Below are 26,542 nucleotides of genomic sequence, written 5' to 3'. Positions count from 1 at the left end.
GATCTACAATAAATCGCATATTTAGAAATATGTTGATGTATTCTGTGTTGGCATAGGTTTATAAATGACTTAAGTGAAACAACGCACAGTTTTAGCAGATGAATGTTAAGCAACCCAAACTCACCGCAGATGCAGAGGAAGAGTTCAGCCCTTTCACACATACAGTCTTCACTGGTAAATTACCGTTAAGAGATCATGTGTGAACAGGACCTTTTCAAAACTACAGGTAAATTTGTTCTGCCAATCATATCGTTCTTATGGAGATGACGTGATTACTCTGAGCTGTTTACAAAGCTCCGTTAATTATATAGAAAATAGCTTTTCTATATAAATATGGCTCTAGATGGAAATCTTCTGTGTCGTGCTCATCAGCTGCGACTCTGCAGTTGGATACTATTATAATGCGCGTCTCATGTTTATAGGACCAAAAATGCCTGATTGGCTAGTAATGTTACTTTGGTTGAGAGTGAAAGCTGTGTTGCTCTCATACATTGGTAGGCGAACTCATGAACTCGAACGTGATATCAACAAGTACTATCTTATCTTCCCGCAGCTAAACGCCACACGCCGGAGATCCGGCACGGTGCCGGAGAACATTAAGCCCTGATATTACTATTGTATGGAAGCTTGTTTCTGCCATGGGATTAAAAAAAAATACATTTCATCTCTCTTTTTATTTTTTTTTTATCTTTATTTACAATAAATTACAACATTTAAGTAAAGTATACTAATGCAAATAATTACTGATATTATGGCTGTCTTCATTCATTTTCAAACACTGAACTATCAAGCTTTTATTTTGTTGGAAAATTGCAGGGAGCCCTAAACCCTCTGCTGCTCTTTGTTCGTTTTTGATCAAAACATTTTATGTTTTGGTTTTTTAGAATTTTTATCTTCACTGGAATGGTACAAAACACACACTCACACACACTCACACACTCACACACTCACTCACTCTCACACTCTCACACTCTCACACTCTCACACTCACACTCACACTCTCAGGATCTGAAAAGGTTAAAAGGTCCTGACAAAAAGAGTCACACTTATTCATGGTCAAAAATGATGCATTGGAAACTAATTGGAAGTGAATCTCATCTAGTTCAGTCCTGAAACCAATCCAAATCTGACAAATTTTTGTGATATCAACCTCAAATTTGGAGCACAACCTGTTTAGATTTATAGCTTTGATTTTCATGCAGTTTTAAAGTAAAACATGTTTTGGAAAATACATACTCCATATAATTGTTTTTTTTTTTTGTTTCACTTTTTAACTTTTTTCACTCCAGCAATAATCTTCCAAATGCTTCTTAAAAAGAGACCAAACTTTAGATTTGTGACAGTTTAATTTCATTTTCAGGTCTATGCTCAAAAAGTGGGCAACAGGTAATAAATAGATCATAAAATCTAATTTAGTACCATAAAATCCCCTAAAAATACACAAGATGAAATAAAAAACATCATCAAATACTAAAATTTTAAAAGCGCCAGAAGGTTAAAGCTTGACTTTCGCTGATAACAGCCGGTTTAAAGCGCTTCTCATTATAGTTTGTGAAGATGGCGTTAAAGCAACTCAAAAAGACAGAGTTTCGGCTCGCTGCTGAAAACACTGGATCATGAGCTGCTCACGTGTAAAACAACGCGTAAGTCCGCGCTGGACTCTCAAACACACAGCAGAGAATAAACCACAGCCTTTGAGATTGAATAAGCCATACTGCAATGTTGTTTTTCTTTTGGATAATCATGCAGCCCTCATTTAGCAAACACTTTTATTTTCACACAGCAGCAGAAGCCTGGATCACACTGGCGTCTGTGCGGTGGTTTTTACCTGTTCAGCTCGTTTCGGATGTCCTGGAGCTCATGTTTCTCGTTCTTGACGGCTTCCTTCTCTTCAGCGGCCATGTAGCGTAACCTCATGTGCTCCAGCTCCTGCTGCTGCTTCTTCAGGCGTGTCATAGCATTCTCCTGCTCGCGCTGAACACACACACACACACACACACACACACACACACACACACACACACACACACAGACACAGACACAGACACAGACACAGACAGACACACACACACACACACAGACACAGACACAGACAATAAGTCATACAACAGCTACTTATTATTACAGGACGTCTCCTCGATCGCTGGTTTTAATGTGAAAGGTGAAATCTTGAGTTTTCCAGCAGCTCACATCAGTATAGAGCGTCTGTGAGAACTCAAACGAGCGGGATTTAATTGATGACGTGTTTGTGGTAATCTCATTTCATCTGCAGTTTCCCTCAAGCATAACAACAGTAAAACTTTCACCGCAACCAGAAGTGCAAGAAAAACAAACACTTAGACATGGCCTTGACTTGCGGCCAAACATTAGCAGAAGGAAAACACACACAATCATCCTGAGGATTTGAGGAGTTTCCTTCACTATCTGCGGTTAGCTGGACTCTAAACGTTGCCAGAGTTCTGGTCGAGGTGTGTGGCGTGAGCGTCAGCTCTAATAAGGACTGCTTGTCTAAATACATGACCAGCGAATGACCCAGACACCAGACGCGGCTCAAGAGCAATTTTCTGGAGAGATTCGCAGACACCTGGGCCGCTTCACTGAGCTAATCTACCCAGAAACCCCAAACAGAGCTGACAGATCCATCACAGCACATCTTTAGTGAAAATCTGCGCTGAACAGCACATGCTCTCTTCTGCTCACCAAGGCTGCATTTATTTGATCAAAAATACTGTAAAAATTGTGAAATATTTTTACAATTTAAAACAGCTGTTTTCTATTTTAATATACTTTAAAATATAATTTATTTCTGTGATGCGCAGCTGTATTTTCAGCATCATTACTCCAGTCTTCAGTGTCACATGATCTTCAGAAATCATAATAATATGCTGATTTATCATCACTGCTGGAAACAAATGTTTTTTTGTTTTTTTTGAACCTGTGATACTTTTTTCAGGATTCTTTGATGTTTAAAAAGTTAAACAGAACAGCATTTATTCAAAATATAAATCTTCTCTAACAATATACACTACAGTTCAAAAGTTTAGGGTCAGTAGATTTTCTCTCTCTTTTTTAAAAATAATTTAATACTTTAGTAATTAATTAATACTACGAAGGATGTAATAAAATAAAAAGTGATTTTTTTGAGATATCAACCTCAAATTTGGAACACAGCTCATTTAGATTTATCTTTCATTTTCTCGCAGTTTTAGAGTAAAACGTTTTTCTTTTTACATATATATTTCATTTAAAATTTTAAAATAATATTTTGTGCATTTTTCCTAATAAGAAACCTAAACGTCTACAACATTTTTTTTTTCAATTTTTTTTTTTTTTTTTTACTTTTTTCAGCGATAATCTGACAAATGCCTTCTTAAAAAGAGACCAACCTTAAGATTTATTCATTTTCAGGTCTATGCGATGCTCAAAAAGTGATTAACAGGTAATAAATGGATCATAACTATTTTTCCCCTAAAAATACAAAAGATTAAAACATTATCAAACTACAATATAGTACATTCGTTTCATTTAAATAAAAATTATTTTTGACCGATACCAAAATTCAGTTTTGATCACAGCAATAAATTACATTTTAAAGTGTATTAAAATAGAAAGAGTTAATTTAAATTCTAATAATATTTCAGTTTTTTTCTGTATTTTTGATCAAATAAATACAGCCCTGATACTTCTTTAAAACACATTACAAATTGTAACTTTTGAACGGCATTGTATCTTTAGTCTTTGAGATCATTTCAGTGAAAAACGATCCACTTCAATTCATCCATCGATATTTCAACAAGCCAACTTGATATTCAGATGTTTAACGTTGAACATAATACAAGCCTGATTTATAGCTCAATATCATATTAAGTTATGGAGGCCTCGGAGCTCCATAAATCATCAGATGTTTTCTTTATATATCTCTGGCACTTGAAAGTAAAGGAGAAAGACGAGTCTGGGTCGCTCCAGCTGCTGTGTGTCTGTAACAGTTATTAGCAGGCTGATAAGCCTCTGTTTATACTGCGTCGGTCCTGCTCAGGGTTCAGGGGACAGCGGCCCAATGTTTCAGCGCAGCTCGATGCTCACTCACACAGCTCTTTCCATGAGAACTCACATCTATCACGTCTGCTGTAACGCAGTAAACTGCTCCATTAGTCTTCAGCTGGTTCTGACTGCAGCCTGATTGGATCCAGAACACAAACTCCAGGCTATTTTTAGAGCCATTAAGATGTTTTACATTGTTACATTACTTTCATGACACTGAAGCACATTCTGATGACTGTGATGCACGAGAATCTCATCCTCATTCATGTGAAACTAAAGTATTAATGCAGCATGACAGTGTCTGCTGATATATATAAAATAATACAATTTCATACAAAAATTCTAAATACTATATATATATATGTTTGATTTTTAAAATATTTTTTCAAAGTATTATAGAGTAACTTGAATACAGTAAAATATACAATTGTGAATTTTTTTTTCATAATTTTATATTTTTATAATATATTTTAAAATACGTAAAGCAGTATGTTTCAAGTAAATATATAAACTATTATAAAATTACATATATATATATATATATATATACACACACACACAAAATGTCATAAAAATATTTTTTATAAATACTATTATATAATTTTATATTTTTTCTATACTTAAGTTTTTTTAAATATTTTAAGTACTTTAGAGTAACTTGAATGCAGTAAAATGTACTATTGTGAATCATTTAAAAAAAAAAAACTTTATAATATATTTTAAAATACGTAGAACATTATATGTTTCAAGTAAATATATAAACTATTATAAAATTATATATATACACACACGCACACAAAATGTCAAAACTATTTTTTATAAATACTATTATATAATTGTATAATATTTTTTCTATACTTATGTTTTTTATATTTTAAGTACTTTAGAGTAACTTGAATGCAGTAAAATGTACAATTGTGAATAATTTTTTTTATAATTTTATAATATATTTTTAAATACGTAAAGCATTATGTTTCAAGTAAATATATACACTATTATAAAATTACATATATATACATATACATGTATATATATATACACACGCACACAAAATGTCATAAAAATATTTTTTATAAATACTATTATATAATTGTATATTTTTTCTATACTTATGTTTTTTAATATTTTAAGTACTTTAGAGTAACTTCAATGCAGTAAAACATACAATTGTGAATTTTTTTATTTATAATTTTATAATATATTTTAAAATACGTAAAACAGTATGTTTCAAGTAAATATATAAACTATTATAAAATTATATATATACATATACACACAAAATTTCATAAAAATATTTTTTATAAATACAATCATATAATTTTATAATATTTTTTCTATATTTATGTTTTTTTTTTATATTCTAAGTACTTTAGAGTAACTTGAACACAGTAAACAGTACAATTGTGAATAGATATATATTTAAAAATAAGAATATTGTATACGGTATATTTTAAAATACTTAAAACATATTATAAATACATAAAATATAAAATTATATATATAGTTTTTTTATAAATATATTTTTCATATATTTTAATAATGTTTTTTTTTTTGTAAGTACTTTAATGTATTTTAGTGTAACTTGAATGCAGTAAAAAAAAAAAAACCATTTGTGAATGAGAATTACAAACCAATTCCAAAGTAAGCATCCAGGCGCATTATATAGTCATGAGACTCGGGAGTACATGTCTTAATGATCCGTATATCAGGCTTCATTTTCTTTATGCAAACAATATTTTTTGGGGTGAGATTTGGGGACACATTTTCATGAGACTGACTCGTGCACAAAATATTCTGATCCGCTCTGAGAGATTAAACGTATCATTTACAGCCGTGACGGTAAACACGGTAAAACACACGCCAGTGACCCCATCATGTGACCCGCTGGCAGTGTGTTTAGATAGTTAACCTGTTAGTCTTACCTGCTTAAACCTGGCTAGCTCCTTCAGGGCTCGTCCCCACTGCTGCTTGTAATGCAGTTTAGATTTAGTTGCAGACTCCAGTTTACGCTCCAGCTCCACCTTGATGATAAAAACACAGATGATTCTCAAAACAGACTGGACATAATGTGCCTCTGCTCTGTGTAGGATTTAGTGTCTCTGACCTTCTCCAGGGTCAGCAAGTTGATCTCTGACTGCAGACGGACCTCGGGCCGGACGTTCTGCTGATCCCGGTACAGCTCGAACTCCTTCTCCAGCTGCTTGCATTTGTTCTCAGCCTCTTGTATCTAACGTAGTGAACGTGGTGAAGGCACAAGAGACAAACAGAAAAATGAGCTTTTATGGCTCTGATACAGTGGTATTTCAGAGACTCAAACGGAGCAAAAATATGAATTTGGTGCAGATGCGGATATTTCTATTATGAAATTCTGATGCTTGTGCTGTAAAGATCACAGCAGTGATAGAAATTAATCATTTCCAGCAAGTTTTATGGCCATTTTTTCTAAAAGTGTGCACCATCTTTTGAGTCAAATTCTTGCATTTGGATTGTTTCCAAGTAAATTAAATCAGTATCAACAAAACTGATCTTTGCCATGCAGAGGAAACACAGAAGCTGCATCTGAAGTGGCATTTAGATGGATTTACACACTGTTTAATGCAGCTCTGAGGGACATGGAATACTTTAACCTGCAGTTACAAATGCATAAATAATGTTTTGATATTTTAAACACAAATAAATTAATTATTTAAAAAATGAAAAGGCACCTTAAATGTGAAATTAAAACCGCCAGCAGGTGGCAGCAAGTCACTGTTAATAAGTGAGTCATTGTGATTGATCCGAATCATTTAAACGGTTGGTTGATTCATTCAGGAACGAGACACCGTCATGTTGCTCAGAGACACTAAACAGCGCTGTGGCTGTGTTTGGAATTATTTTTATTGGAGAAATAGAGCAAAAACAGAAAATATGGCCTCTAAAACGCAAGTCTCTTAATATTAACTTGTTGTTTATTGAACTGTTGTATAAAATCAATATCACATTTATAATCACGCTGACTTTTGGAGAAAAACACGGCACTTTTCGTGTGATATTAACTATATGAAATGATATAAATATATACATTTTCGGCCCATATATTGTCTAACCTGCTAGACTTCGTCATCTAATGTATGCGCGCACTCTTTAGGTGTTGTGTTTGCTTTTCGCGATATACTCGATAATATCAAATCGCACATCGTTAAAACAACAATTACGATATTATCGCACACCCCTATTCTGTTTAGATTTTTATAATGCATTGTCTTTTTATCAATCCACCAGTTCACATTCAAAGCTCTGCGTGTTTGCAGGGTAAAAACATGGGTCGATTTTCGCATTGGTCTGAACTCTGAACAAAACAACAGTTTTATTGAAAATGCTCATTTATTCTGACAGCAGGTGGAGCGTTTGGTAGAAATATCACTGTTTCCACGGTAACAGCAGAACACAGAGCAGCAGCACTGGACTCTGAACCTGCAGCGCTCGTGTAAGGCTGGGCGATATAGCTAAAAAATGTATCAACGATATAATGTTTCATATCATTCGGTATCGATAATTATTGACTTTTTTTATAACCGTTTTTAAAACAAAGTTTAAATTTAACCACTGTATTTTTAAATTAACCCAATTTATTGAGACAAACAACAAATATTTTTTGTTTTAACAGTCAAACACACAATAAAAATTAAACAAATATCTTTGTTTTATATGCCGATTAAATAGGTCTTATGGTGTGTTCACACCAGACGCGAAGCGAATATGCACATCGCGTCACTCGCTCTAGATTGCTCGCGGGATGTTTTTCGTGTCACTCGCGCGAATAAAAACAGCGCGATCAACCATGCTGGAGATAACTACAATCGCTGTTTTGTACTTGTTGTCAAAAAGTCCCAAATACAATGGAAAGCCAAACGCCGACGTGTCTGGGTCCACAGCACCATCCAGAGGAGGATGAATAACGTTAGGATCCTGTATTAATGTGTGTGTTACATTTTACTACTGTATATATACACTGATATTACTATTATTTTTATTATTGATAGCAGCATCTCTGTAGCCATGCTAATAAAATACAACTACCACTCCAACTGATTTTAATTGTTTTCTATGCTCCAGACCTATATAATAACAGACGGCTGCAATAATGCTCTCTTCTATTGTCTGATTCACCTGGACGTGTCAAGAAGCTCTTCGCTGATTGGCTTGCGCGAGAATGCATCACGCGAATTTTCCGCTCCAGTTGAAATTTTTTAACTTGCGCTAAAGATGCGATTGAGGCGAATATTGTGCGTTCGCAGCAAACGCGTCGTGCATTTCGCGTCGCGAATTTGCCTCTATTAGCGTCTTTGCGTTGCATGTAATCTACTCGCACGAATAATTACATTCGCATCTGGTGTGAACACACCATTAAGGAAACTTTTGACTTGTCTCCCGAGGCCACAGGAGGGCGCCATTCACTCTGATTGCATTTAAAAACATAAGAGACGCAGTGAAAAGCAATAAACCGCCACAAATTCGCGACGTGTTTTTCTAAAAGTTTAAACTGTTTTAACTTTGCAAGGCTACATCTCTTGTGTGAGACGCGAGTGCAGCAGTCGTACTTGTCCAGTCTAAAAAATGCGCTGAATATGCGTTCTGTGTGAATGGCTTGGTTTCGGTTTTAACCTAATCAAGATCTTCTACACATTGAGCTTCTATATTTCTCTAATATTTTAAAATGCATAACGCAGCAACTGTGCGTCTCGTGGACTAGACTAACAAAACATTAAAATGCAACAACGTCACTTACATCATCACCGCATCTCGCGCGCCACTGACGCACACCTAACATTCGATTGTACTATTTTTGCATTCAAATGCATGTTTATTTCAAATTCGACTAATATTAATTTTTTTATTCACAATCTCCTCATCACAGGCAGGCATTACAGCATGTGTTCGTGTTTGTGTGTGCGGTCTGCGTCACTCAGAGCACGTGCTGATATCGTGCGCTATATTGAACATTTTTATATCGTTATCGAAGAAGCTGTACCGTCGATAAATACCGATACCGTTTAATGAAATCATAGCCTTTTGAAGTTTAATCGTCACATTCAGCATATCGCAATTCTGGTCTTTCCGTCCCCAAATTTAAGACCTCTTGAAATCATAATTAAGACTTTCTTGTACAATTTAAGACTTTTTTAAGACCCCGCGGAAACCCTGTAAAATCTGCTCAAGCATGACTCTCTTATTAATCTGCAGAGCTGAGTCTGTGATTGAACACTGAGAGGGATCACAGATCCGGTGTGTGTTTAACAGCACATCCATCAGCTCAAGCCGCTCCCGCTGAAACAAGCGCTCTTCATCCGCCGCTTCTCCCTCTGACAGAAAGCAGACGCCAGAGAAACCTGCACATGATGTTTGGTGTTCGCAAACGAGGAGAGAGCGTCCAGAAAAGAAGAAGAAGAAGAGGAGAGGCGGGGGAGGATTCTGCACTGGATAAACCGGGATAAATGTATGTTTACACGTTACTGACACGAGAGGGAAGACTCTTCTCTTTACACATGTCAGAAACCTGCTTTGCTTGATTTGTTAGCGCTGCGCCAGGCCAGATGTTTTCTGGGAAAGAACAAGACTGAAGTATTTCAGTAGGTGGGCTGTGTGAAGACGAGGAGACGCTCTAGTTCACAGACGAGCCGCAGACAAATACAATGAGAAACAGACACATGATCTCAGAAAGCTGGTGATTCATTACGTCAGCGATTATCTTTTAATATAACACTATTATATATATATATATATATATATATATATATACACTGCTGTTCAAAGGTTTGGGATCAGTAAGATTTTTATTACTCTTTAAAGAAGTCTCTTCTGCTCACCAAAGCTGCATTTATTTGATCAGAAATACAGAAAAAACTGTGAAATTGTGAAATATTGTTAGAATCTAAAACAGCTGTTTTCTATGTGAATATGTGTTAAACTGTAATGTATTTCTGTGATGCGCAGCTGTATTTTCAGCATCATTACTCCAGTCTTCAGTGTCACATGATCTTCAGAAATCATTCTAATATGCTGATTTATTATCAATGTTAGAAACAGTTTTGCTGCTTAATATTTTTTTGGAACCTGTGATACTTTTTTTCAGGATTATTCAGAAGAAATCTCAACACACTTCAGCAATAAAAAAAGACACACACATGTTTGTCTAGAGTAATTTTTGCTTATTAGTACGGTTGAACTGGATCATCAGAAGCAAATAGAATGGGATTAAATACATAAAGGATATCTGTGGTGTTTAACATTTAATTATTGCAGGTTTGCGTCATATTCTGAGTTGCATTATTTTTATTCATTTTGAGGATTACTGAATCTGTGTTTTGTTTTGTTTTTTGTGAGTGAGATGAATTAATGCATATTCATATTTATTTTAGAACTACAGTAACATCTGATTTCTCTCAACATGGGGAGAGTTGTCAATCAATAAACTTGAATTAAAAAAAAGGTAACTTGCATTACTTATTTGAAAAAGTAACTCAGATATTCTCTTGTAAATTAAAAAGTAATGTGTTACTTTACTAGTTACTTGAAAAAGGTAATCTGATTACGTAACTCATGTTACTTGTAATGCGTTACCTCCAACACTGATAGCATTAGTGACTGAAAGCATTTGCTGTAGTGTGATTGTGCATCTACAGAGAGTTCAAGACCAGAAACACTGACATTAAACAGCGCTCGCTGGATCACCGCTAAAGCTCTTCACTCCTCCCTTAAGAACGGGTGGATTAGCGAGTACTGACACCAGCGGGGGTGACCTCATGACCCCGTGACCCCTCCCGGCTCGTGCCTTCAAAGGGCCAGAGATCACGGTCACAGCTGGTGTTTGCTGTGTTTACCTGCTGTCGCTGCTGAGCCAGTAGATCCTCGAGCTGCCTGACCTTTGACCTCTCCAGCTCCACCTGGTGAGCGCAGTCCTCGCGCAGACGCCGGCCGCTGTCTTGCAGCTCCCGCATACTGAACTCGTGCTCGGAGCGGAGCTCTCGCTGCAGCCTCTGCGTCTAAACGAGCGGCAGACGAACGCCTCAGAAACACACGATCACACGACACGCTCTCTGAAGATCATTTAGACTCACCTCCATCTCAGCGTGAACCAGAGCTTTCTCTCTCTTCTCCAGTTCAGACAGAGTCTTCTGCAGCTGCTCCTCCAGGAGATTATACTCCATCTCCTGAAAACACAATGACAAAAAATGTATATTTCATGAAAAATTATTATAATTATAATATAATAAATTTTTTTAATATTAAAATATTTTTTTATAAATATTTTTTATAATATAATAAACACAATTAATATTTATACATATATAAATTAATATAATTAAATATAAAAATAATTTTCCTCACTTCCTGAAAAACAATAGTGATGGCAATTATTTATATAAAACTCATCATTTAGCCACAGTCATGTTATTCCAATCCTGTATGACTGTATATCTTCAGCAGAACAATATAATGAGATGTTTAGCAGAATGTTCATGCTGCTCCTTTACATATAAATGACAGCGGATGCTGATCAGAGCTCCAGAAAGCACTTAAAAACACCATTAAAGCATCAAAACAGTGGTTCAAATGACTTGTGTGCTCCTTTATGTGATTTTTAGGGCTGCCACTAACGACTATTTTTATTTCGATTAATCTGTCGACTAATTTATCGATTAATTTCCCACACAAAAAAATCTACAATTACTTAAGAATATTTTATTAATCTATATTTTATTAAACCAAATGAAATCCAAATTTCTATACAATTCTTTTTTTAAAGCAAAAGTAAAAGAAGCAAGTGTCCATCTCAGAGTCCAAATCACTGAAATCAAAGTTCAGTATTATAGTGTAAGAATGACAACATATCCATGTGTTCTGGTCTACTAATAATACAATTATAATCAAAAAACACTTTTTAAAGGAGTATTTACCAGAAATGTTATTTACCAGAATTTATTTAGGAGAAAAATGTAAATGTGCAGTATTCCTGAAAAAAAACAAAAAAAAATTTTTACATTTTTTTTTTGTAATAAATTCAATTAATTGGAGATGCTTTTGATTCTTACAATTTAATGGAACCATTAAAATGGAATTCAGAAAATAATGGAAAACAGAATTTGGTAAAGATAAAACTGTAAAACTCAATTAATTGGACAGGCTTTTTGATTAATAAAATGTAATTTAACCATTAAAACTGAATTTGGAAATAAAACGGATTTCATAATGCCCTATAATTATAATTAATTTTTTTGTGATAGATGTAAGATGAAAAATAGATGTAAGTGAACAATAGCCTTTAAAATGACTTAAAATACATATATAATAGCAATGAGGCAATAATAATTAGTTCAAATAAAGTATCAAAAGCAAGAAATATTATGGTTTTATTGAACAAAACTGTTAAAATACATAATGTATTATAAACAATAGAGCTAATGTACATTACGCATTACAACAAAGGCCTGCAGAGGGCGCCAGCGGCCTGATGATTGTTTTTACACATTGCTGTGCGATCCTTGTTTAATATTGACCAAGCACCATTTCATTCAAATGTCCACTTCACCTTTAATATTTGGCCATTTCTTTAGGACGGAAATGCTATAGCCACTAATTAAAAGAATATGTGGACATCAAAACGTGTAAACAAGTGAGGGTTTGAGCTTTTATTTTGAAACCGCGATGTATTCGCCTGAGTTTGCATGGATTTATAAATGATTTACCTTACAAATCTGATGAAATGGAGCACGTTGCGTTCCCAGATGAACGTTATAATAAACCCAAACTCACAACAACATGCAGAGATGGAGTTTGAGACGCTCCACACGTGTAAATGATAACAGTTCCTGCGGAGCTACTGTGAACCGAGCCGCTGTGTGACGCACGTACTTAACCTACACGCATGTACATAATTAAAGCGCATATACTGTATTAAAACTGCATCGCATAGAATTATTTAATTAAATCGCAGCGTTTGTGAATTCACAATTATGCTTAATTATGATTTTTAAATGGGTTTAATATATCATGCAGCCTTGGGAAACAGTCTAATAATGTGTGTTATGGATTCTCGTGCGTGAAATGCGCCACTTCCGGTATTCTGCCGGTTAGTCGACGCTAGCAAAATGAAGTCGAGGATTTAAAAAAATCGAATAGTCGAATAAAATCGATGAATCGCGACAGCCCTAGTGATTTTATATTAAATTCATATTTATGCATGTGGCAGATGGTTTTATCCAAAGCGATAAAGTCTTGCAGCGCAAGTGACCTATATACACTGCAAAAAATGCTTTTCTTACTTAGGTTTTTTGTCTTGCTTCCAGCCCAGATTTAAAAAAATTCTTAAATCAAGAAGGCTTTTCTAGACAAGTAAAAATTATTGTCTCGTTTTCAGAAAAACGAGTCAAAATTAAGTGAGTTTTAGCTTAGAACAAGCAAAATAATCTGCCAAAGGGGTGAGCAAAATAATATTGTTTCCTGTTTGTAATAGGTTTATTTTGCTCACCCCTTTGGCAGATTATTTTGCTTGTTCTAAGCAATTAAAAGGAAATAATACAATAAAACATTAGCATGTAGCCTTCAAACTTATGTAAACATTGCATTTAAAGATCGCATTAGGAGTAAAAAACAAAACAAGTGGTAGGTCTACACTGCAGTAAATGCTTTTCTTTCTTAGGTTTTTTGTCTTGCTTCCAGCCCAGATTTCTGAAAACTCTTAAATCAAGAAGGCTTTTCTAGACAAGTAAAAATTATTGTCTCGTTTTTCTGAAAACGAGACAATAATTTTTACTTGTCTAGAAAAGCCTTCTTGATTTAAGAGTTTTCAGAAATCTGGGCTGGAAGCAAGACAAAAAACCTAAGAAAGAAAAGCATTTACTGCAGTGTAGACCTACCACTTGTTTTGTTTTTTACTCCTAATGCGATCTTTAAATGCAATGTTTACATAAGTTTGAAGGCTACATGCTAATGTTTTATTGTATTATTTCCTTTTAATTTTTCAACCTTGCCTTTACTGTCTGAAACCAAACAGTGTTCCACTGAAGAAGGACTGATATGAGTCTGACCTTCTTCTTGATGAGCGCCTCCCGCTGGTGATCTCTCTTCCTCCACTCCTCCGCAAGCGCCTGCATGTGACTCAACTCCTTCTGCTTCAGCTGAGGACAAAACAAACACAACACATTACCTCTGAAAGAACTTAAACGACGGCTCTCCGGTCCTCGTGTTGAGTGAGTGCAGATGCGTTGTGTGTGAACATGATCTTACTGTAGATCTAGACTCAATGTGAACATGCATTTCTCATCTCACTGCACAGAAACAGATTCAATGTTCCTCAAAATGAATGAAAACAGTGAAATGCAAACTCAGAATAAGATGCAAACCCGCAATAATTAAATATGATAAATAAAACAAATGTATTTAATCCCATTTTATTAATCAGTGTCTTTGCTGCTGACCTTCAATGATCCAATTCAACCATAATAATAAGCAAAAATGTGACCCTGGAGCACAAAACCAGTCATAAGGGTCAATTTTTTTAAACTGAGATTTATGCATCATCTGAATAAATAATCTTTCCGTTGATGTATGGTTTGTTAGGATAGGACAATATTTGAAAATCTGGAATCTGAGGGTGCAAAAAAATCTAAATATTGAGAAAATCATCTTTAAAGTTGTCCAAATGAAGTTCTTAGCAATGCATATTACTAATCAAAAATTAAGTTTTGATATATTTACGGTAGGAAATTGACTAAATATCTTCATGGAACATGATCTTTACTTAATATCCTAATGATTTGTGGCATAAAAGAAAAATCTATAATTTTGACCCATACAATGTATTGTTGGCTATTGCTACAAATATACCCCAGCGACTTAAGACTGCTTTTGTGCTGCAGGGTCACATTTGACTTTAGATAAACATTGCATTTGTATTTACTTTTTTTGTGAACTTTCTTCTCTCGTGTCCTATTCTTCATGTAATCCAGAATAACATCACAGGTAAAGGGATTGTTTGATCTACTCTACTGTACAGACGTGAATCTACATTTCCTTCAGCCTGACGCTCATTCATTTCACTTTTGGTGTGAAAGCGATTTTATACATTTGCCAAAAATAGAACTTTTTTATATTATAAACAAACAAGCAAGCCCAGCCCAGATGAGGAAAAAGTAACGCAAAAGTAACAAAACGCATTACTTTCCATAAAAAGTAACACAATTAGTTACTTTTTTTATGGAGAAACGCAATATTGTAACGCATTACTTTTAAAAGTAACTTTCCCCAACACTGCTTATATTTCATCAACTGAAATAATGTTAATATATAACAAATGACTAAAATCTGTTTTACCTTTATAACATACACGTAAATATTAAAATATACAGAAGGTGCACACGTTGTCATAAACACAAATACAAAACACCATCATGGTAACATACACATGACAGCAAAATAATGCAATAAACATTCATTTAACAACATAAAACATAACTGTTAAAACTAAGAAGAAACAGTTATTTTAATGAAAAACCATCAAATGTGAGGTGTCACATGCACTGGGAATTCTGGCAATGTCAAATTAACGTTTTTTTTTTTAAATACCGTTTTATAAAAAAAACAGTATTTTACTTAGATCTATTACAGTTTTCCACTGTATACAGTAAGGGAGCTTACAATTAACCAATTAACAGTCTTTTACCATTAAAATTGCAATTATTTTGACAGTGTATGAGCTCAACACTGTCCGTTTTGAGCTGTTTTTCTAATGCTGTTTTTAGGCGAGGATGAAGCTTTGCATTGTGAAGGTTAGAGTTTCTTCATAACACCTCAAACTCTTATTATTAATTTTAAAAACAGCAGTGAAATTGTGTTTTCCCTCTGAGATGTGCAGAGCCGCACCTGATTATCGAACAGATCCTCCTGCATCTCCTTCCACATCTCCAGCTCCAGCGCTGCCTTGTACTCCGGGGTCTCTCGAGGTCGAGTGAGAGGCTCCGCCCCCCCGGGGCCCTGAGGGGGAGGAGCCAGAGCTGCCGGCGGCCCCTGAACAACAAACAACACCCGTGACGCTGCTGTTCAAGCCACATCCACATTCAGATACAGAACGGTAATCAAAGAGCCGCCGCACCTGTGACGATTCAGAGACGAGGACGTCTTGAGCTTTCACAAACCCCAGATCTTCAAGAACGCTCACATAACAGAGTTCAGCCAACTTCTCAGACCTACAGACACACAATTCAGTTCAACCATCAAACCGACTCCTACAGAAGCGCATTTCTGCAACAGGATACAAAAGCATAAAAAAGTTAATCTTGTTTGTTCCAGCACAGAAAACAAGGTAACTGCACCTTTTGTCAAAAAAAAAAAAATGATATCTTGAATGAATGAATTTTTTTTTCCAGAATTGCAAAAAAGGTCAGAATTGTGAGACATAAAAAAAGATCAGACACCAAATGCAGGGATTAAAGTGTTCCATCAGTCCATAAAGACAGTCACTTGGTTCATTCCTGAATGATTCAGCCGTTCGAACGAATCAATTGAATGAATGATTCAGTGATAAAATCAGTGACTTGCCGCCACCTGCTGGCGGATTTAGTTTCATTTTTAGCCTATAATTTCAGTTATTTAAATCATTTTATATTTAAAACATTAATCTCCACATAAATGTATGAATTTAATTGCACTCATGCCACCTCTGAGCCTCATTAAACATCTGGAAATGTACCTACAAGCCACTTTTGTGTTCTTCTGTGCCACCTCTGTAGTATACATTAATTTATTAATACTAATTGCATATTGTAACTTATTTGTCTTATTCTACTACTTATTAAAAAAAGAAAAAAAAAAAAGAAACTAAATCCGCCAGCAGGTGGCGGCAAGTCACTGATTTTGGAGCACAAAACCAGTCATAAGGGTCAATTTTTTTAAACTGAGATTTATGCATCATCTGAATAAATAATCTTTCCGTTGATGTATGGTTTGTTAGGATAGGACAATATTTGAAAATCTGGAATCTGAGGGTGCAAAAAAATCTAAATATTGAGAAAATCATCTTTAAAGTTGTCCAAATGAAGTTCTTAGCAATGCATATTACTAATCAAAAATTAAGTTTTGATATATTTACGGTAGGAAATTGACTAAATATCTTCATGGAACATGATCTTTACTTAATATCCTAATGATTTTTGGCATAAAAGAAAAATCTATAATTTTGACCCATACAATGTATTGTTGGCTATTGCTACAAATATACCCCAGCGACTTAAGACTGCTTTTGTGCTGCAGGGTCACATTTGACTTTAGATAAACATTGCATTTGTATTTACTTTTTTTGTGAACTTTCTTCTCTCGTGTCCTATTCTTCATGTAATCCAGAATAACATCACAGGTAAAGGGATTGTTTGATCTACTCTACTGTACAGACGTGAATCTACATTTCCTTCAGCCTGACGCTCATTCATTTCACTTTTGGTGTGAAAGCGATTTTATACATTTGCCAAAAATAGAACTTTTTTATATTATAAACAAACAAGCAAGCCCAGCCCAGATGAGGAAAAAGTAACGCAAAAGTAACAAAACGCATTACTTTCCATAAAAAGTAACACAATTAGTTACTTTTTTTATGGAGAAACGCAATATTGTAACGCATTACTTTTAAAAGTAACTTTCCCCAACACTGCTTATATTTCATCAACTGAAATAATGTTAATATATAACAAATGACTAAAATCTGTTTTACCTTTATAACATACACGTAAATATTAAAATATACAGAAGGTGCACACGTTGTCATAAACACAAATACAAAACACCATCATGGTAACATACACATGACAGCAAAATAATGCAATAAACATTCATTTAACAACATAAAACATAACTGTTAAAACTAAGAAGAAACAGTTATTTTAATGAAAAACCATCAAATGTGAGGTGTCACATGCACTGGGAATTCTGGCAATGTCAAATTAACGTTTTTTTTTTTAAATACCGTTTTATAAAAAAAACAGTATTTTACTTAGATCTATTACAGTTTTCCACTGTATACAGTAAGGGAGCTTACAATTAACCAATTAACAGTCTTTTACCATTAAAATTGCAATTATTTTGACAGTGTATGAGCTCAACACTGTCCGTTTTGAGCTGTTTTTCTAATGCTGTTTTTAGGCGAGGATGAAGCTTTGCATTGTGAAGGTTAGAGTTTCTTCATAACACCTCAAACTCTTATTATTAATTTTAAAAACAGCAGTGAAATTGTGTTTTCCCTCTGAGATGTGCAGAGCCGCACCTGATTATCGAACAGATCCTCCTGCATCTCCTTCCACATCTCCAGCTCCAGCGCTGCCTTGTACTCCGGGGTCTCTCGAGGTCGAGTGAGAGGCTCCGCCCCCCCGGGGCCCTGAGGGGGAGGAGCCAGAGCTGCCGGCGGCCCCTGAACAACAAACAACACCCGTGACGCTGCTGTTCAAGCCACATCCACATTCAGATACAGAACGGTAATCAAAGAGCCGCCGCACCTGTGACGATTCAGAGACGAGGACGTCTTGAGCTTTCACAAACCCCAGATCTTCAAGAACGCTCACATAACAGAGTTCAGCCAACTTCTCAGACCTACAGACACACAATTCAGTTCAACCATCAAACCGACTCCTACAGAAGCGCATTTCTGCAACAGGATACAAAAGCATAAAAAAGTTAATCTTGTTTGTTCCAGCACAGAAAACAAGGTAACTGCACCTTTTGTCAAAAAAAAAAAAATGATATCTTGAATGAATGAATTTTTTTTTCCAGAATTGCAAAAAAGGTCAGAATTGTGAGACATAAAAAAAGATCAGACACCAAATGCAGGGATTAAAGTGTTCCATCAGTCCATAAAGACAGTCACTTGGTTCATTCCTGAATGATTCAGCCGTTCGAACGAATCAATTGAATGAATGATTCAGTGATAAAATCAGTGACTTGCCGCCACCTGCTGGCGGATTTAGTTTCATTTTTAGCCTATAATTTGTCGCCACCTGCTGGCGGATTTAGTTTCATTTTTAGCCTATAATTTCAGTTATTTAAATCATGTAATATTTCTGTATTCAACATTTTATATTTAAAACATTAATCTCCACATTAATTTAATTGCACTCATGCCACCTCTGAGCCTCATTAAACATCTGGAAATTTACCTACAAGCCACTTTTGTGTTCTTCTGTGCCACCTCTGTAGTATACATTAATTTATTAATACTAATTGCATATTGTAACTTATTTGTCTTATTCTACTACTTATTAAAAAAAGAAAAAAAAAAAAGAAACTAAATCCGCCAGCAGGTGGCGGCAAGTCACTGATTTTATCACTGAATCATTCATTCAACTGATTCGTTCGAACAGCTGATTCATTCAGGAATGAAGCAAGTGACTGTCTTTATGAACTGACGGAACACTTTAATCCCTGCAATTGTTGTCATGTATCCAAAAAATGTGCTTGATGTGATCTAAACAGACCGGTCAGGAGAAGAAGAAAAAACATCCTCAACCTAAAAACCATCATTCTGCAACTCGTGTGGTTCAAACCTGTATGACGTTCTTCTACGAACACAAACGAAGATATTTTTGCCTCAGTGTTTTTTCCATACAGTGAAAGTAAATGGGGTTTAATGCTGTCTGGTTCCCAACATTCTACAAAATATTTTCTTTTGTGTTGCCATAAAAGAAAGAAAGGACAGAATGTTTATTTATCGGGTGAAGCATACCTTTAACCCCTTAAGTGTCGCCGGCAGGCCCACAGCCATTACATATTTTATTGCCTTTTTACTCTATCAAAAATTATAGTAATCACCCAAAATTAGTTTTCATTTGAAAGCTTAAAACCTCAAAATTCATCCTGTGAAAATCATTTTGAAATCGGACATTGCCTTACTATGGAAATGGTACTTTAAAATCTTTTGGCGGTCTCCTTCCATTAGTGGGAGGAGTCGTATTACAAAATGTATTACGGTATTTTACAATCAAAACTTTTTATAATCTTGACAAAATACATATCGTTGGAAAGGTCTGAGTCTTAAGATTCCATATTTGGTGGTTAGAAGTAACACTGACAGAGAAATTCAGACATTTGTGACAAGAAAAATGAATCAACAAAAATTTCTGGGTGTTACCCGGTGGCTGTTTGTGGTATAACGCTTAAATATAATTTTTTTTACATCAACTTCAAATTTGGGACATAACTTATTTAGACATAATGATTTAATTTTATAGCAATTTTACAGTAAAACTTTTTATGAAAAGTATTTATTTTATATAAAATAATAATAAAAATTATACAGTGCATTTTCTTTACAGTCAATAAACTTCTATAACTTTTTGATACCTTCATATTTCGAAATGATTCCACTTCTGCAATAAAAAGAGTCCAACCTTAGGTCTGTATTCCAAAGTGTTCATTAATCTGGAAGTTCGGATAGTGCACTTTCACGTCTATGTTCAAAAATGAGGGGGTGACACTTAAGGGGTTAAAGAACATTTTTTCTTTTTGCACCTGATTCTACTGTTCTAATGCAAACATATATTATTGTTGCCATGTTGTTTGTATACGATATACTGTTCAATAACAATAATAATAATTAAAAAAAAAAACATTTGAGCATTGTGTGTTTTGAGTTCTGTGTGCTGCAGGTACAATGTCCTGCTGGGATTGAACAGAATATCATCCAGCAACTAAACGCAGCCCTGCACTCTTCACGCTTGCATCTACACCGCAGCATTAGCTTAGATTTCATCTCTAACTCTGCACGAACCCGTCTGCTTTCATGATGGGGATCCTCTCAGAACAGCTCTGTCTCCATTGCTGATGACCGGATGGGTCGAGGAAGCGTGTTTTCTCGGAGCCGAGGAGACGGGAAAGCTGAATGCTGACAGAACCCAGCAGAACATCTGGAGAGCTGGGCTCTCTGTGCCACATCTCCACCGTCAGAGGAACCCTGAACACACAACAACAAACAAACCACAAACTTAAGACGCCACAAAGCTCATTTGTGACCCTGGACCACAAAACCAGTCATAAGGGTAAATTTTGTGAAATTGAGATTTATGCATCATCTGAAAGCTGAATAAATAAGCTTTCCATTGATGTATGGCTTGTTAGGATAGGACAATATCTGGCTGAGATACAACTATTTGAAAATCTGGAATCTGAGGGTGCAAAAAAAAAATCTAAATATTGAGAAAATCATCTTTAAATTTGTTCAAATGAAGTTCTTAGCAATGCATATTACAAATCAAAAATTAAGTTTTGATATATTTACGGTAAGGAATTTACAAAATATCTTCATGGAACATGATCTTTACTTAATATCCTAATGATTTTTGGCATAAAAGAGAAATGGATAATTTTGACCCATACAATGTATTGTTGGCTATTGCTACAAATATACCCCAGCGACTTAACACTGATTTTGTGCTCCAGGGTCACATTTAACATACACTGTGCTTTTAGTTCATTTCCAGACTGAGATTAACCCTGTGAAGCCTGACATATTAAATCATAATCAGAAAAATCTAATTTTTCAAAATGGAACTATTTATTGAACCTTTAGACAAATTTTTTTGTTGTTGTTGAGTATCATTTGATGCATCAGGCTTTTATTAGGGCTGGGTAAAGAATATCGATATCTCGATATTAATCGATTCTCATTTATACGAACGATATCGATTCTTAAATCCCAATTGATTAGTCTGGCTTGTTTTCAGTTAATGGACGGAACTTTGAAGGGCACTTCCCATCCAATATATCGCAATAAGCATTGTGCGTTGGTACTTTTAATACGAAACAAAGTCTCAGATTTCAAATTCTGTCCACTGTATTGCAGTATTCAAACAATGAATGCTGTTTTGGCTCTGTTTAATGTGAAGTGACAGATCGCTGTAGCGCCTGTGAACTGATCATCTCCTCCGCTTTATTACTAGTTATAGCACAAAATAAACATGACTAAACATCTGAAGGTAAGTTAAAAGAAAGAGTACAACTTTACAATCCGTATCCTGTCTCATGTAATTGCTCAATCAGTGTTTCAGCAGCGCAAATACGTCAATATAACGGCTTGTAAACAATGTCACGTCACATTTACCTCAGAAAAACATATTTGGTGACCATAAACTCATATATAACTGTAGAGTGGGGCATGTTGCTAAATATATGCACCATATAACATTCAATATATTTTTTTACTGTTCTTCAGTGTTTATGTTTGAATAAATCCATCAAGTTTTTATGACAGCCACCATTTAAATGTTTATATTTCAAAAAAACGAATTGAAGTAGAAATATTATTATGTAACTGTAACTTTATTATTGTAAAAACTTCATTCATTTTAACCTTCAATATTATAGTAATGTAGTACCAGCTGACTCCCATGAATATTTTACAGCATTAGTTGAAAATTTGGCATGTACTGTACCTGATATATATCCCCCAAAAAATCGATATTGAATCGAATCGAATTGGTAATTGAATCGAATCGCAAGCTTGTGAATGAGAATCGAATCGAATCATGAAATTTGTGTCAAAACCCAGCCCTAGTTTTTATGGCTTGATACATAGTGAGAATATGGAGGAAAAACGACTCAAACTGAGCAAAACTATGTATTTGGTGCAGATGCTGATAATTCTGATGCTTGTGCTGTAAATCAATGAGATCTTTATAACAGTACAGCAGATACTGACATGATATAAATATCAGTGGTCGCTCTATATCTCCAATAATCTATCTCAGTAAGATGAGAGTGAAATGCTCCAAACATGTAATGCAGTGATTGAGAGCTGTAGAAATAAAGGCTCCTCAGAAGATGTGAGATGTTCTGGAGGCTTGTGAAGATCATTCCTCCGCTGAGGAACAGTGAAAGTAAAGCTTCTGGAAACAAACGCTCCTCAAAAGATCCTGAGGATCAGATTTGAGACTCTAAAACATGATTGATGGAGAATCAAGTAAAGCTGAGCTGCTTCAGTCCAGTAAGTGTTCATCTGGAGATATTACTGCAGTTGATTAAAAATCAGTCAAGATTGGACACGTGAAGCTCGAGCTGAAGCTGGACATTTGTACAGTTACACTAAAAGAGTCTAAATTATCAATCAGAGACAGAAGACATGCATTAGATTGTGTGCGACATCATTTAGAGACTTTCACATATCAAATATGATCCAGTAGCTTTAATACAGGGATTAAAGTGTTCCGTCAGTTCATAAAGAGAGTCACTTGATTCATTCCTGAATGATTCAGCCGTTCGAGCGAATCAATTGAATGAATGATTCAGTGATAAAATCAGTGATTTGTCGCCACCTGCTGGCGGATTTAGTTTCATTTTTAGCCTATAATTTCAGTTATTTAAATCATGTAATATTTCTGTATTCAACATTTTATATTTAAAACATTAATCTCCACATTAATTTAATTGCACTCATGCCACCTCTGAGCCTCATTAAACATCTGGAAATGTACCTACAAGCCACTTTTGTGTTCTTCTGTGCAACCTCTGTAGTATAAATTAATTTATTAATACTAATTGCATATGATCGGTAACTTATTTGTCTTATTCTACTTATTATTATATTGTTTTAAATAGAAATTTAAAAAAGAATGTAAACATAAATTTTTGAATTTGACAGATGAAAATGATGCCATTATAAAGGTAAAAAGAAAATACTCCTGAAAGTCACTTTAAGGAGTCAAATGTCACCTCGTATAAGGAAGGCTAATTTTAAGACAAGTTACTTATTTTATTACTGAATCATTAATTCAATTGATTCGTTCGAACGGCTGAATCATTCAGGAATGAAGCAAGTGACTGTCTTTATGAACTGAGGGAAATCCGTAGTTTAATCTCTGTTTAATAGGGTTAAAGGTCTGATCTCACCTGAGGAAAGTGTCCTGAAGCTGATTGGGTAAAGCGGCGAAATCAAAGGCGCAGTACGACTGCGGCAGAAACACCTCCGTGTTCTTCTTCACCTCCACCGCTGGACTCGTCATGATGGGAGCCGCGCTGCCGAAGAACTGGTAAGCGTATCTGGGGAAAGATACATGTTAGGACACGAGCAGGAACATGCTAAAGCAGCGTGTCAAAGCTCAGGCTGCGAGCGTGAGTCACCGGAGGACGCAGTTGATGGGGAAGCTGGTCCTGAGGTCTCGGATGCTGCGCAGGTCCAGAGAGAAGCAGTAGTGATGTGCAGACGCAGGGATGGAGATCTTCGGTGCAGAAACGGAGACGGACGAGTCTGCAGCATCAGCTTCAGTCACATCTGGGACAACAGGTGCATCTGAAAGAACATGCTTCAACAGTCACACATCCGCTGCTACTGCATTCACAGCGCTATAGCATAAGAAATATGTGACCCTGGAGCACAAAACCAGTCATAAAGGTCAATTTTTTTTAAATCATATGCATCAGCTGAATAAATAAGCTTTCCATTGATGTATGGTTTGTTAGTATAGGACATTTGGCTAAGATACACCTATTTGAAAATCTGGAATCTGAGAGTACAAAAAAAATCGAAATATTGAGAAAATCATCTTTAAAGTTGTCCAAATTAAGTTCTTAGCAATGCATATTACTAATCAAATATCAAGTTTTTATATATTTACAGTAGGAAATTTACTAAATATCTTCATGGAACATGATCTTTACTTAATATCCTAATGATTTTTGGCATAAAAGACAAATCTATAATTTTGACCCATACAATGTATTGTTGGCTATTGCTACAAATATATCCCAGCGACTTAACACTGCTTTTGTGCTCCAGGGACACAAATCCCATTTTAATGATTACTAAGGAGCTATGAGTTTCCAGTCTGAACTGAATGAGACTTTTTTCACAGAATTGTGACATATAAAGTCCAATTTTGAGGGGGAAAAAATACTTTATATCTCACAATTCTGAAAAGTCACATTTTAAAGATTTAAACTCAATTCTGAGAAAAAAAGTCAGAATTGTGAGATAAAAAGTTGCAAACGGGCTTCCATAGACATCCCAGTCTGGTGACCGCATTAAAATTTACAAAAGTTATTTTATATACACAAAGCATAATAAATGCAAAGTGTCTACTTAAATGTTTAAAATAACTTTTTTGAAATAAAATGTCAAAATATGGGTGAAATAAAGTTCATGACAGTGATACCCCAGGACTGGAACTGAGAACCACTGTTATATATGTACGTACACACACACACACACACACACACACACACACATTACTTTTATTAGCTGCACAGTTCTGTATAGGGCTGCACTATAAATCGCATGTGATTATGAACGCGATATTGCGTAGCTTGTCAGTGAACTATGGCTCTGTGTAGTAAATGCCACTCCATCTGAAAGCACATGATGGTGATTTACTACTAATCACAGAACCGGCTTTACTGACAAGATGCGCATGATAATCACATGCGATTTCTCGTGCAGCCCTAGTTCTGTATACATTGGATTGATTTTAATAAATTTAATGTCGTTGAATTGTGCACAATACACTAGGAATATACAAGTATCGGAGAGGGGCTCAATATCGATATATTTTACATGTGCTTGAACACTTGCCGTGCGCTGTGGGCAGGGCCTGTCTGTCATGCACTGTGGGTGGGGCCTGTCTGATATCACTGCACAGACTCTCAGCCTCGCTCTCAGAGTGCTGGTGCTCAGGAGAAGCGTCTGGAGAACGGAGAGGCCGGTCCGGTGATGGGGTCCTAAGGGCTCTGGGCTCCTCTGAGGGACGTTCACGACGGGCGGCTGGAACGGGGCCTTTCTTCACTGGAGTTTTTGGTCCATTCTCAATGGGTACTTCCAGCTGTTTACAAAAATATGCCTGTTAAAAACACTGAATGGCCGTAACCAGTAACAAACTATACAGACAACACCATCCTGAGTCTAGAACTCAACAGAACAGCGTTTAAGAAAAAAGATAAAGCAATAAATGGGTATGTTTCACCGGGCCGCGAAGAAATATAGAGCTAAGTATCATCAGCATAACAGTGAAAGCTAACACCGTGTTTCCTGATGATATCTCCCAAGAGTAACGTGTAAAGCATGAAAAGTAACGGCCCTAGTACTGAGCCTTGAGGTACTCCATACTGCACTTGTGATCTATATGATCAATTTGAAAAACTAACGGAATGCATAGTCGATAAAAAAAACTGGATGACGATTAATTTCTAAAAATAAAATAATAAAGGACAATAGTTATTAAATGCACCATATCTAAACAATTTGTACAATTACAAATCAACCTTCGATGTTAGTAAAGCTTTCTTGCACCAAAAAATAAATGATTGGTTACACACTACATATACACATGCAAAATAAATTTAAAAAACCTCCCTGCCAAGCTGCTGAAAACTGACAATCACTGACTATCATAGGTTAACGAGATTAGAGTCGTTTTTTTTGGAGGTCATAAATGCTATTTTTGGTCTGGGGAGGAAGTTTTGATTTCACAGACAGAGTTATTTAACTCTTTCCCCGCCA

The 26,542-nt window shown here is 35.4% G+C and overlaps 1 protein-coding gene across 1 annotated transcript in view; it reads right to left on the bottom strand.

Annotated features, from left to right (window-relative positions):
* Nucleotides 1–26,542, bottom strand: part of cep120 (centrosomal protein 120) — a 37,112-nt gene that overhangs the window by 1,626 nt on the left and 8,944 nt on the right. Inside the window, exons 8-19 of the mRNA XM_016507575.1 lie at nt 25,619–25,865; nt 24,172–24,340; nt 23,941–24,090; nt 20,828–21,010; nt 18,561–18,654; nt 18,332–18,475; nt 14,109–14,198; nt 11,139–11,231; nt 10,902–11,063; nt 6,146–6,268; nt 5,964–6,062; nt 1,829–1,974 (exon numbers count right to left, since the gene is read on the bottom strand). Of these exons, the coding sequence (XP_016363061.1) occupies nt 1,829–1,974; nt 5,964–6,062; nt 6,146–6,268; nt 10,902–11,063; nt 11,139–11,231; nt 14,109–14,198; nt 18,332–18,475; nt 18,561–18,654; nt 20,828–21,010; nt 23,941–24,090; nt 24,172–24,340; nt 25,619–25,865 (1,700 nt within the window). The remainder of the gene's footprint in view (nt 1–1,828; nt 1,975–5,963; nt 6,063–6,145; nt 6,269–10,901; nt 11,064–11,138; nt 11,232–14,108; nt 14,199–18,331; nt 18,476–18,560; nt 18,655–20,827; nt 21,011–23,940; nt 24,091–24,171; nt 24,341–25,618; nt 25,866–26,542) is intronic.

The sequence above is a fragment of the Sinocyclocheilus anshuiensis genome, unplaced genomic scaffold, assembly GCF_001515605.1.
Source record: "Sinocyclocheilus anshuiensis isolate Anshui unplaced genomic scaffold, SAMN03320099.WGS_v1.1 scaffold1614, whole genome shotgun sequence".
Lineage (NCBI taxonomy): Eukaryota > Metazoa > Chordata > Actinopteri > Cypriniformes > Cyprinidae > Sinocyclocheilus > Sinocyclocheilus anshuiensis.
This window is presented reverse-complemented; position numbering and strand designations above follow the sequence as displayed.